General features: G+C 37.4%; 1 protein-coding gene across 1 annotated transcript in view; it reads left to right on the top strand.

The window, feature by feature from the left end:
- LOC105450747 (lachesin-like) overlaps positions 1-13,636 on the top strand; it is a 160,153-nt gene that overhangs the window by 104,836 nt on the left and 41,681 nt on the right. The window contains exons 2-3 of the mRNA XM_011690733.1: positions 1,159-1,378; positions 7,398-7,495. Coding sequence (XP_011689035.1) covers positions 1,159-1,378; positions 7,398-7,495 — 318 coding nt within the window. The remainder of the gene's footprint in view (positions 1-1,158; positions 1,379-7,397; positions 7,496-13,636) is intronic.

Below are 13,636 nucleotides of genomic sequence, written 5' to 3' on the forward strand. Positions count from 1 at the left end.
TCGATTTAATATCGGCGTATCAGAGTTAGTAATGTTGTGGCGTCGATAACGAAAGTTGGTCGTTTCTCGTGAAGATGACGGTTTGCCTTTGAATGCCCCTTTTTATCAGTTCGCAAGGCCAAGCTACGCGTCTTCTTCAAATTCGACACATCCATTTTGCCGCTTGCGATAGAATCGAGACGCCCGGTTCTATGACTCGGGATGACAGCTCGGCAAGAATGCGCCCGATCATCGCAATGTGATATAAAACCCGAACGGCCAACCGTGACGAGGAGAATTCACCGTATGAAAGGTGGACAGTCGTGCTGTGTGACTTATCGATCGAACATCATCGGGTTGCACCGTCGTCGTTTTTTAGAGCGCCTCTTTATGCAGATGATGCATCGATGCGATTGCAAATCGATCGCTGTTCGATGTTCAATGTTAAAAAGCTACGATTTATTATAAATATAAAGATAGAGATTTGAACGCTGTGTGCGAATTTACGTTAAAATATCGCGGGAGACCCTACTGCAAAGGCTAAATACTATTTATTTGGCCTGTACGACTTTACAGATGTACCATATTCGTATGAATATTTCTAAATGAATATAAATGTTCTCTCGTCAACTATTATAAAATCGCTTGCAAGTAATCGGCCGTGTTTTATCAATTATCGATGCTTTTAATCGGACACCGCTGCACCAGCAATAACGCCCGTATCTGTGGCTCGCCATCAATTTTTTTCAACTTAATCACGCACCTTTTATTACATCGTGATATAGCTTTATCGAACAGTGTTCGGCGCAACACGTGTAAACTCGCGCAAACGAACGCCCGATGATTAAAACTGTCTCTCCGCCGATTTATTTTGCCCGCGCACGTCGCTGTTTTATGCGTTTGCGTTTCGCCGTGTCTCGTAAAATTACAATTCGCACTACGTGAGCGGCAAAAATCTCTCGCGCGATGGACAATATCGCAGCGAGATGTTTTCCGTGAAGAGAAGCAGGTGGTGCGGCGATGTTTAATCAAGCGCGTGCACTGCAGGCATGCGCAAGATGTTTCTAAACATGAGTTTCGTGAGTCTTCCTGAGCGAATCTTTAATCGATATTTAAAGTTAAGCGACACTCTTGTAGAAACTACGCCATTCTTTAACGCAAAATTGCTTTCTGTTGCAGAAGCGCGAGCCAGAATACTCGGCCCGCTGGATATCTACGTGAAGACCGGAAGTCTTCTGACGTTGACGTGTCTCATGTCGCAAGGTCCCCACGATCTGGGAACGGTAGCTTGGTACCGAGGAAGTCAGGCGGTGGTGACATCGCCGCGATCAGAAAATGACATCGAAACGGAGCCCCGCATAGTCGTCGAGACGGAATGGAGCGACGCCCTCACGTCGAGGTACGAATGAGTGATTGAGCCATTTGCTTTCTAAATAAAACTCACAATTAGTTTAAAAATATTTTCAACAATAATTATAACAAAATTTCGCTTTGCATGTAATATGGAGAAAAAAACGAATTAAAAAAAATTGGTTAATATGATCAATTGTAAGCATTAAATAAATCTCGTTTACTCGCGCCAGTGCGTCTCTCTCTCTCTCTCTCTCTCTCGCTTTCTCTCTCGCGACAGCGCGCACTACGATTTATATTTTAAATATCAAAAACTTAGTTAACGCAAAACTCGTTTGCGCGCTATGAACAAAATGTAAAAAAAAAAGCTCGTCATACTTGTCGCACATTCAGAGTCATCGCTTTCGCACGGAGGAAAACTCTCATAAACGCGCACGACCGCGTGATATTGTTATACACGAAGTGCTATTTAATTTTTTACACCGCGGCGACCAGCCCGGGCGGATACGTCGAATAAATAAAGAATAAGGATCACGCGCGGCCGTATATTTGCGGCCGTCACATTTTAACGCAGTTTAAATATTTCAATCTTTGTCACAGCGCGGCGCGTTTTAAACGCTGGGACCCTACAACGCTCGACCGGGGGCAGGGCGCGCCCTGGCTGAACGAATATGCACGCCGCAATTTTGTAAAATTGTTCAGTGAAGGGCTCGCAACGCGATAACACGCTTACGCCGCGCTGAAATAAGCTCGGCCGACGAGCAGCTGGAAAAACGTCATGAAGTATTAACATGTAATATCAATCATGTTAAACTACTTTTTTTTCTCTCCTTGCGACTTCATCAAGCGTGGTAAATATTCATCACAGGCGCGATTGGTTTCAGTCGTTCCTCCGTCAAAGCACATTTTTTTTTGTCTCGGCGGTCCTTTTCATCGAAGCGCGTCCGTCGCGCGTACGATATTTCATCGCGCACGCGGCGTAGCCATATCTTTTTCGAGCTGCCGGCGAAATAAATAAATGGTCCTCCGCTTATCCCCTCCCGCGCCCAGGGGAAATAATGAGAAATAATGGCGTGCTGGGTGGTTGTCCCGCCGGTCCTACACGTCGTCGTGGCGCCTTTGAAAAACTGATCCCACACGCTCAAATTAATTTATTTCGAGAGATACCCGTGGCTCTATGGGGCCGCCTTAAAAACGCGCAATACGTACACACCGCCTATGCATTCACGCTGGTGGTGACAATGGTGACGGAAAATTTATTCCCTCCATTAAAATCTACTCGTTTACGCCCTCAATAATATGAATGTTAATTCAATAACTTGAAATGCTTCAAGTTTGCTGTAAACCCATACAATTTTTAGGATATTTATATAGGTGTTGCGCATAATTATTGCACTAAATAGCAATGTAGATATATGTGATAAAAATATAATATTAAAAATAAGAAATTTAAAATAAAATATAAAATAAGATAAATGAATTATAAAATGAATAACATACATACACGGAAAGAATGATTTTGTTGAAAGGTCTAAAAATTTTGCTAAAAATAGATCTAAAAATAATTTTTTATTGAATCATCAAAATAATTTTGTTGGAAAGTCACAATGATTGCTAGAACATCAAAACGTTTTATAACAATGCTTATAATTTTTAACTTTCCAACAAATTATTTTGATGATTAAACAAGAATTATTTTCAGATCTGTATCACTCAGGAAAATGTTTCGCTGTTCCAGCCAGAATTCTAAATATTACACTTAAATTACATCGCTCATACGTAGAATTTATAGCAGCAATATTCTAAGAATATATACAAGAAAATATAGGTCTCATAGCCAAATAAGATTGGAGTGTGGATTGGAGTCTGGACTGATTAAACGTCATAGAGGAACTTTTTTGCTAAATTTGACAAATAGTTCAGATTTAATTTCTGTCTCTATTATCCATATTGATTAAATTTAAAACATATGTGGTATAGCAGTGCCTACTAATCACTTATCCGTTTTAGCTAATTTTTCGTACCTAGATAATTCTCGCTATAATTGTAAGATTACTTTTTTCAGTGTATTTAGCAAAATTTTTAGACCTTTCAACAAAATCGTTCTTTTCCGTGTACGAAAAAAAGCAGTCACTTTATGTGACTTTACGGTTATTGTTTATGTCTCATTTTTTTTCCTCGAGAAATTAATTCGGGATAAAAGTTATCCACTGGAATTACTCGATAGATATCAGACAGAGAGGGCAGACATCGAGTCGCCGCGTCGTGGCGCCGCGTCGTATGACGTCTGATTATTCTAATTGTCCCGGGCAGATCCGAGACAACAGGGTCCTTTGTCACGTGGCCCGCGCACCGTGAAGACGCATCGGACATGCTCCGCATTTCGGGCGACCCGGCTGTTCAGCCAGGTCGCTTGTGTCGGTCCGAATATTGCCGCGCCGTCGCCATCGTCGCCGTTGTGTCCGCCGCGCGACGTCGCGCGTCCGTTTTTGGACGTGATTGACGATTGTCACGGCGATGCCGTTACACACCGCGCCGGCAAATTTACGGGGCCGCGGCCCAAGAAGCGAATTAATTGTCGCGCAGCTGTCCGGGCCCGCGACTTCCGTCATGCACACGTCCGCTTTCGGTAAATTCGACGCGACTGTCTCGAAGTAACGGCGAAACGTTCCTGGGGCGATCGTGTCTATCGATGTGACCTATATTTTCGCACGCGATTACGTGTTTGTTAACATTTACACCTAACATTAACATTTACATTTGGTGAAAAGAAAAATTTGTCGTTTAAATTCTTTTAAATGAATAAAATGAATTTTCTCTATCAATTCGCACTCCTTTACTATATCAATCGAATTTCAATTTATAGATAGAATAAAACGAGGTGTTTATGTGAACAGTATATTATTTGGTAATAATATTCGCAAACATATTTCACAGAATAGTAAATACATTACTCACATTTATAAAGAGATATTCAAATTTCACATTAAAGCGAGGAGGTAATCTGCGAACCTGAATTTCAATCCTGAAACTTCCACGTGCATAAATCGTTCGCGCTCTCGATAATATTAACGTGCAACCGGATATCGTTTTATTCCGCCGCGTCGAGATTACCTTTCCACTGTCCAAAGGCGGTGGGGTGCGCTGGCGAGGAGCTTAGTCCGGTGTCGCTATACGTTTTCATTATCCTCGGACTCCATCGGAGTACGCCCGTTATGGCTCGTCGTCGTCGGCAGCACCGGCGGCATCGCAATAATTATTTCGCGGTACATCCAGTTCACGGAATTGCGGTAACCGCATGCGGGACAAGCATTATCGTGGCCTTAAGCGGCGGTTATTGGTCCCACGAGTGCGATGCATTACGACGTTGCGCGATGAAGCTAACTACTGAAATACGGGAAGTAAATGAGTAATCGATAATCTGTTGGGAGCGGCCGCGCAACTTCTTCACGTGACGTTATATATCGTGCAACGGATATCCCTGTTGCCCACGTGTATCCTGTATAACGTATACCCGGGCAAAACGGTGTGTATGTCGCTTCTTATCTAAAAACGATAACCAACAGCACGCGAGTATTAGAGACGCCCCACGCCCCAGTGAGAATAATTAACGGTAGGCGATAACTATTAATATTTGTAATCGACAAGTCTATACCGACAATTATTAATTAAAACTTTTCTCAAACTTTTATATCTATCTCTCCTCTCGCGGTCGCTGAGAAAGACGCGTACCTAAAGTTAAATCTCCGCGAACTCTTTCTCCCCCCCCTCTCCCTCCTCAGTATGTTCAAATTGAAAGTTTAACAAAGATAATCATTGAAAAACTTGAAGCGATAAAAATGCGAAAAGTCTCGAGTAATTTTTTATTCGATCAACAAACAATCGCGAGAGGAATTCCCTCTTGACGCGATGGAAATCATTTGGAGCATATTCAGGCCGCTTTTCCAGCTAGTTTGCCGTTAAATTGGCCGACTGTCGATTAACTTTTACACGTCCGCGACTTTATCTCTCGCGCGCGTAATTACGTGTTTATCCCTTTCGCGATTAGCGCAACGCGACCGGTGCAGTTTATTAATACGTCTCCACGTCGCGAGCCCGGGTGCAATTTCTCTCTCTCTCTCTCTCTCTCTCTCTCTCTCTCTTTCTCTCTGTATTGCGTTCAGATCGATTCAATATTCATATTTGAGGAACTACGTTCTCGCATTCACAAAAGCCTGCCACATGATACGCCGCGAAAATTCGAGCCGTTCCGATTTCTATCGATCCGATCAATTCAATTTACCGCGTAACAGTAACGAATGTCTAACAAACAAAACGGAACAAGAAAAAAATACTCCGTTCTCTCCAGCTTTCTCGATTATTACCGTTGAACGAGTTGATTGAAGTTTGGTCGAACGCAGTGCAAACTCCAAGTGAGAGAAACTGACGATACTGTTACGATACGCGGCTATAAAAATTAATATCTGCAAACACATCATGCGACAAGATAATTATCACAAATTTTTTCGATAAGATAATAGAAATTATAATGAAAGAAAGAGATTCTACAGTTTATTAAATAATTACCATTTCACATCAGTTTCGCAATTAATAGTATTTTCGTTATTACAAATTGAAATAAATTTCAGCAAAGCAATTACATTTCTCATTTTTTTAGAACGATAATATATTATTATACATATATTATCAATTATCGTTTGGTAATCCTATAATAAATATAATTAATAAGTATAATTAATATATTCTTGATATATGCAATTTCTGTACATTTACTGCATACTTATTTTACTGGCTATATTTATATGTATAATGCACAGTCTAATTAATAATGCAGAGGTATCTCTAGATCGCATTTAGAGATCGTGAAAATAATGAAATTTGCGTCATGCATATCAGAGATACCTTCCGCAAAAATATGTATGATGCACTGTACCGAGAGGAGAATAGGTAATTGGACCGCTGTCGCTAATAACGTTGCGGATAATTATTACTATATTAACGATAGTTTATTGTTAGTTGTGTCATTAGTTATTTTATATGATCCTGTACTTTATACTATCCTGAAACTATATGCCGCTTAACGTACGCGACATCAAAACGATTATGTAGAAACGCATACGCAGCGCGATAATGATCACGTTGCAAATTTCATGAATGCTTTTAAATATTCCACAATAAAGCGAAATTATTTCATGATGATAGGCCGATTACTAAAATGAAGAACTAGTTAATATTATAGTTATAGTTAGTGATAGTTTTGAAACATCATGCACATGAAGTTTCTCTAGAATGAATTTTATTCTAAAAATAGCAGAATTATGTATTTTCTTATTTAATTTCTTATTTAATTTTCTTATTTAATTTATACACGAAAATATTCATATTCGTTGTCAATTTTATATTTATTACTTTACATTTGTCATTTTCTAGAGAATTTTATATTTTCATATCGGAAAATGGCTTTTCTTTGATAGCAAGCGAGACGAAGGAGAATCATTCACCGAGTAAGCTTCAAAGAGCTAACTTCCATATATGGCATCCCTAACGACCGAGTAGTAATTTTCTGACTCCGTATACATCACTGCTCCTTTCATTGTATCCTTTCCCCTTTGATTAAGATTAATACTCTCCGATTTTAATTTAAGTCACATTTTTAATTAAGCCGACATGCGCTACGCACAGATAAACTGTTTAGCAGGGGAAAAAAAAGACGAAATGAAAAATGAGCCCTTACCTGGTTACCTAAATGCTCAGCATTCATTACTAATACAATTAAATGCATATTTATGTACAACGTGTGTAAAAACGATGCAGCTTCGTAGCATTTCTCTTGTGACAGCAAGAGATTCGAAATTGGCATTTTTTGTATTACAGAAACAGATCTTTATTGTTACCTATAGAAATTTTCAAATCTTATGTCATAATATTATGCGTTTTATATATTATATACATATATTGCATTGTACCGTGACCGATTTAATGACGGCTACATAAATCAGATATGCATTGTAATGTACACCGTTCCACGTACAACGTAACGATAAACTATATTACCTTTTGTGCGGCAGATTGAGGATCACGCATGCGAAGCCCAGTGACTCCGGAAACTACAGTTGCGTTCCTACCGTGGCGGAGGGAGCGAGTGTCAACGTGCACGTGATCAATGGTAAGTCCGTCAGAAATGCCATAACTGATCCACGCGACAAGATAATCCCTGTACATGCGTCGATCACTTATCCCGAGGTCGCCGCGATACACGTGATGCCGGCCTTTTGTTTATCACAGTGCATTAACCCTTTCACGCATGGCGTATCCTTTTACTGACGATTTAATCTTCTCCGCACGCGTGCGTGCAGGAAATTAAAATTAAAGCGATACTTCGGGCCGCGGATCGTTCGAAATAAATTTCAATTCTCGATCGCTTAAGTAAATTAAATTTAAGTGGCCGCTGTTCTCTCATCGATCAATTTTGATGTCAATAATTGATTGTGTTCTATTTTACGCGGGCTCGCGCACACACACATATACACGTATAAAGGCAAATTTTATTTTATTTTATTTCTGTTCTACTCTTACCTTCGTATTGAATAAATATCAGAGAAGTTTTTTTTACAAAAAAAAAGAAAAGTAAAGAACTAAAGAGTTTATAAAATAAAATGTTTACTCTGCTCAGATTTGATGGCAATGTAACATGAATCTTATTTATTATATCAAATATTTTATCGCACATGCGTGATAATTTTTTAATTATAAGTACGTCATGTTATCGAAATGATCGAAAATTCCATTTACCCTGAAGAAACCGGGCAAAAAATTTAATGAGCTGTACGTAAATCATACACACGACGCACGTTGTCGGCTTATTGTCCTCGTAACTGTTGTTTTTCGCAAGCGTTTTTCCGTTCGCCTTATGATCGTCTGGCGACGTATAAAAATAGTCTGATATCGCCGGCGGCATCGCGTTTTCTGGCCGGGTCTGCAAAAAAGCGTAATATCTAGCGGAGGAAGACTCGCGAAGATGAAAGGCAGAACGTGCAGACCGTTTAAAAAGCGGGTTCTCTGGTGGCCTCATAGGCGATCGAACTCGAATTACAGTCGATTGTGAGAAAACCCCCGACCATTCTCGGTCATCGTTAACTGCCTCGTGGCTGAGAAAATTGCGATCAATTAAGTTACAAATAGAAAAACATTTTTATTATGTCAGTCTGTTTTTCAATAACTTTATAATTAATTTATTTGTATCTTAAAATAATTATTACAAGATTTATAAAAATATAATTTTATATAATTAAACAACATTGTTTCAGAGAGGAAGAGAGAGAGAGAGAGAAAATTTACAATCTTATCGCAATTAGACGTTTTTCTAAACGTTGCACTTTGATGTCAATTTAAATAGTAAAAAAAAGTTAAAAAACGGTTATATTTTAATTTTTATTCATCGAATTATCGCGTTATCTTTTTTCCACACTTTTTATATTAATGCAATTTCAAGGGATTTTCTGCTTTGCTAGTTTTTTGTTAGATAGGGAAAAGGAACATATAAAATAAATTTTGATAAAAAAGAACTTGTAAAGAAAAATTACTTTTTCTTTTGTAAATATAGTCAGCTCTGATCGAGCTGATCAACGTGAAGTATCGTAAATAGAAATAGAGGAACGAAGAAGATCGGGATGATACGCCTGTAATTTGCAGGCAGACCATCCCTGGTATCAGCTACGCTTGATGTACCATTTTACCGCCGGCCATTATCTTCCTTTTGTTATGCCGGCTCTAGCGAAACGTAATTCAATTCCTCGCCGAGGTTCGACCCAGCCGGCGTCCACCCGCCTTTTCAGCGGTGGTCTTTTCATCCAGCTGAATTCCCGAAGGAATACCGCTCGCGAGTTGCATCTCGGGGCACGTACTGTATGCGTAACAGATATTTTTCCGTAACAAACCACCCCCCGACCTGATTATTTCGTGCCTCTTATTGTAAATCCGAAAGGAAAATGGGATTTCTCTGCCGGCGAAATTTCGATGCTACGTGAAATACTGCTTCGCCAGCGTTAGTTTAAAGCGGATGATGTTAAATAACGATCGCGCGAGGGCAGCCCTTAGGTTGCCGATTAGTATGTCAAGATTGATGATAATATACACGATAACGAATTTATTTTCCTCTTTTTCAAAATTTCTTTGAGTTCTTTTTTCAAGAATTTGGCACGATCTAATAAAGTTACGAGATTGATGTTATTCGATAATTTCTGTTAAGAGTGCAGACTACGTGGCTATGCGTGCATAGCGATCGGAAATTATTACGGCATCACTGAATCGTTAAACAAGCGTATTTCAACGGAGCGTACTCCGGTATGACCAAAACAATACAACGCGTCTGTTTTACAGTAATGCAAGCGTAACTAATAATGTGCCGATGTCTTTGTTGCGTTCGAGTCGCGATACCGGAGATATAATAATAAACCGTTTTACTGCCTAAGCGTATAGCTGCTATTTGATTAAACCTGTATGCAACTTGCACTGTGTAGTCCGACTACAAAGACCATTCTCTGCCTCGATAGTTCTCAACCAGTCTTACCTCGAAAAGCAATACTTTTTTATAGAGGCTCGGAGAGAGCCTTTAAAACTGGTTTCGCATAAAACGAAAAGATATTCGAGATATTAGGTATGTCGCTTATTTGGGCGAATTAAAATAGACACGTTTATGAGATTGTAATTTGTATCGCACTTAGCGAGCTTTCGATTGCGAGTCGCTGGTTTACGTGATATAGCTGTGCAAGCAATTTTCCAGGCGCGTTTTCCTCTGCGTGGTGCTCTTAGATGCACGTGCACATTCGATCAGAATCTACGATTCTTACTTATAAAAAGAAGATAGTTACCCGTTTTTACGTTTGACTTACCTATAGTTGGATGGGAATTATGTGCGCTCGTTAAAACTCGTCGTATTTGCGCGCCTTCACTCGCAGGATGGAAATTTTTATTACGTGACTTTTATCGCGTATTGAATGTTTTATGCGATCGCGATGACGTTCGACGTCGTCAATCGATTCGTGCTAAAGTCATAATAAAATTATATTCGCTCTTTCTTATTGTAGCTGCGAGTGAAACTTATTGTTGGATGTATTAAAAAAGGGGCTTATAGCTGCAATTAATTAAGATAATATTTCCATTTCTTTATTGTTTCGACACTTTTTACATTACTTTGCGTTATCAAATCAAATTTGAATAAATTAAATAAATAAACGTACAAAAAGACGGACTTGCACACAATCCATCTCTGCTTTTGAACAAAATTATATGTATAAAATAAAATAATATTCGTCTTTTTATATAACATGATTATCTATAAATAATGAGAGTAAAAGAGCCAATTATGACCAAAGCTAGATGTCGGTTGCCAATAATATTTTTAATTTTTAAATCATTTGAAATTTCAACTATCTATGATGTGCTAACAAGCATCTTAAATTTAAGATGTTTGTGGCATCATCATTGAATAAAGATAAATTTAATAGATATTATTTTAACTTTAAGTTATAATTGCGTTCTTGGCTCTTTTCCCCTCATTATTTATTGCATGCATGTATCGGTCTTGTTTGAAAATATGATTGTCTGTGTTTCATACAGTGCGTTTTACTTACCGCAAAATCTAACGCTTATCTAAACGCTATACTAAATGTTAATGAAAATCTTCAATTTGCAGTTAAAAGTCGTCGCTGTCGTAGACAAACTGTCGTAAATAAAAGGATAATCACTCTTTATTTAGAATGTTTGCGATTGCAATTTATTGTTAGCATAATACAACCGCGTAAGTTTCGTATCATTTTGTATCGTTACCGAAAATTACTCTTTCCTCCCTCCATTATTCATTGCACCGTCCGGATTCGCGCAAAACGCAATTGTGTGCGCGTTTAATGATTTTGCGCAGAAACTCCAACTGCTGTTCAAGGGAATCAGCATGAAATGCTCTCATTCGTCAATTACATGGAAATTGACGAATGAGAGAGAGAGAGCTATGCCGCGCTGAATAATCCGCGAATTTGTTCGAACGGTTATAAGGCGCACTCTGAATGCAAACGTGCGGAATTCGCTGGCAGATTCGCGCACATGTCAAGTAATTAGATGCGGTGGACGTGGGAAATGAGGAGAGGGGGGGAGCGCGGTTATTATTATTATCGCAGCGGCGATTTTTCCTCCATTGAACGTGATTGACTTTCGACGATGTCGCGGTCATCGCTGTCGCGTTTGAATTCTAATTCTATTTTTTCTCGCTGCAATATGCGTATTTACGACAGAAAATATTTATTAAACGTACAATCACATAAACAAAGGAATCATAAATTATCATAAATTTAAAGAGTTTAATATAGAAAAATAAACAATTAATTTACAGGATTCCCAGATTTAATCAACATTTAAAATATCATAGGTTTGTGGAAATCGGCACAGTAATTATTGCGCAAAAATTAATATCAGTAAAATAGAGAGTATCCCATTTTATAATTGGCATTTAAATATCTGGAAATCGCGGGGTTTTCGAGAAAAATGTTTCAGACAAAAGTTGTAGGATTTTGATGGGGACATATTTTGGTCAAATTGCTTTTATTCTAGATGGTGGAGCTAAAAAGATATGAAAGTCACCTCCACTTTTTTTATATGGAATTCTATGATTTTTTTAACATAAAATGATTTCTCTAATTATTTTGCATATAAAAGCATTAAGGCAAAAGTTATCGAAAAATGAGTACTTTATGTCTATACATTCATTTTGCTTTCAATGGTGTGATTTTCTTGCGAAAATCTACAATCAATATAACATGAATAATGTAATTCCAAAAAAAAGATCGAAAAGTACAAATTTTTTCTTATATTTATAAACAATTATTTGTACACATATATTTGTACATAAAAATTAAATTTTCTTTGCGTGTATTACATACACACAAATATTAATAATTAACAATTAACATAAGAAAAGTATTATCACGAAATTTTAAAATAATCTTCAATATTTTATGTATTTAAATGTATTGAAAATGTAAGATGGAATAAATTTCAAAAATATATATAGCTTTAAAAGTCTGTAAAATTAATAAAAGGATTGATGAATTTGGAAATAATCGAATTTAATAATTGATAAAACAGATTTATCTCCAGTTTCATATTAATACTATAAAATTAATCGCAAATTAACAAAATAGATGCATATGTTATGGAAACTGGCGAAACTACGATTAAATAAAAATGTGCGATTAAATTAAAATTGTTATCAATTTATGTTTACATGTTATTAATTCGTGTTGTACAATTGATGCTTCTATTTGAGTGTCTACACAATTTGATCTGGTCAGTATCGAGGTACATAATGGCATTAAGACATAATTTCTTTAAACTTCATTTCGCAAGTGACAAATATATATCGAACAGCGCCATGGTTACTTCATGACTAACATACGATCATATGTCTTAATAATGTCTTTATCGCAGCAAATGCTCATAGTATTAAACTGCATCTTGTCTGATGTAGACGAAATGAGAAAGAGTTTATTTCGGTTGCGCTTTGTATAGTATAAAAATAAACTGAAGGACTAAACTTAAAAAAAAAAACAAATCGTGCAGTTATGTTTTTGGTAACTGAAGTGTGTTGATAACATAAATATATTAATAACTTTTAGGCTGATATTTATATAATTTATATTATTGTTCACCCACGCACCTTTTTGCTAATTATATTCAATATGTTGTTACAATTTCAGAGACGAATAAAAAGCATAATGCGAAAAAAATGGTGGTTTTTGCACGCTACGGATTTTCAAACTTTGATGTATCCTTGCTTCACCTTTTGCCGTATTCTTGGAATATTTCCGTACAAGGTTAACCATATGATCTTCGATTCTTCAAAACTACGTTATATCTTATCAATCACAACTATCTGTGCTTTATGCGTTTTCTATTTGATAATTTACTATCAGCACCAGAATTTTACAAAAAACTTTAAAATTTTTGAAAATATAATCATATTATTTGCGATTATCTGCGATTTTATATTGCTCAGTACTCTTGGATTTGCCACGCTCATCTTAAGTAAGCCCCGAATGCGCTTGCTTCAGATCATAATGGAGATCTCTTCGGAACTGTCTTCGGAATTGTACCAAAAATTGTCCAGATTAATCCACGCCAAGGACATTTTCGGTTCCTTTTATATAATCGGCATGCTTTCTTATATTTTATACTTGAAGAATCGCCTTAATGTATATGTTATATTGGATATAATGTATTCAATATTTATAAATCTATTGCATTTTCATATGGATAT

The sequence above is a fragment of the Wasmannia auropunctata genome, unplaced genomic scaffold (assembly GCF_000956235.1).
Source record: "Wasmannia auropunctata unplaced genomic scaffold, wasmannia.A_1.0 LD336056.1, whole genome shotgun sequence".
Lineage (NCBI taxonomy): Eukaryota > Metazoa > Arthropoda > Insecta > Hymenoptera > Formicidae > Wasmannia > Wasmannia auropunctata.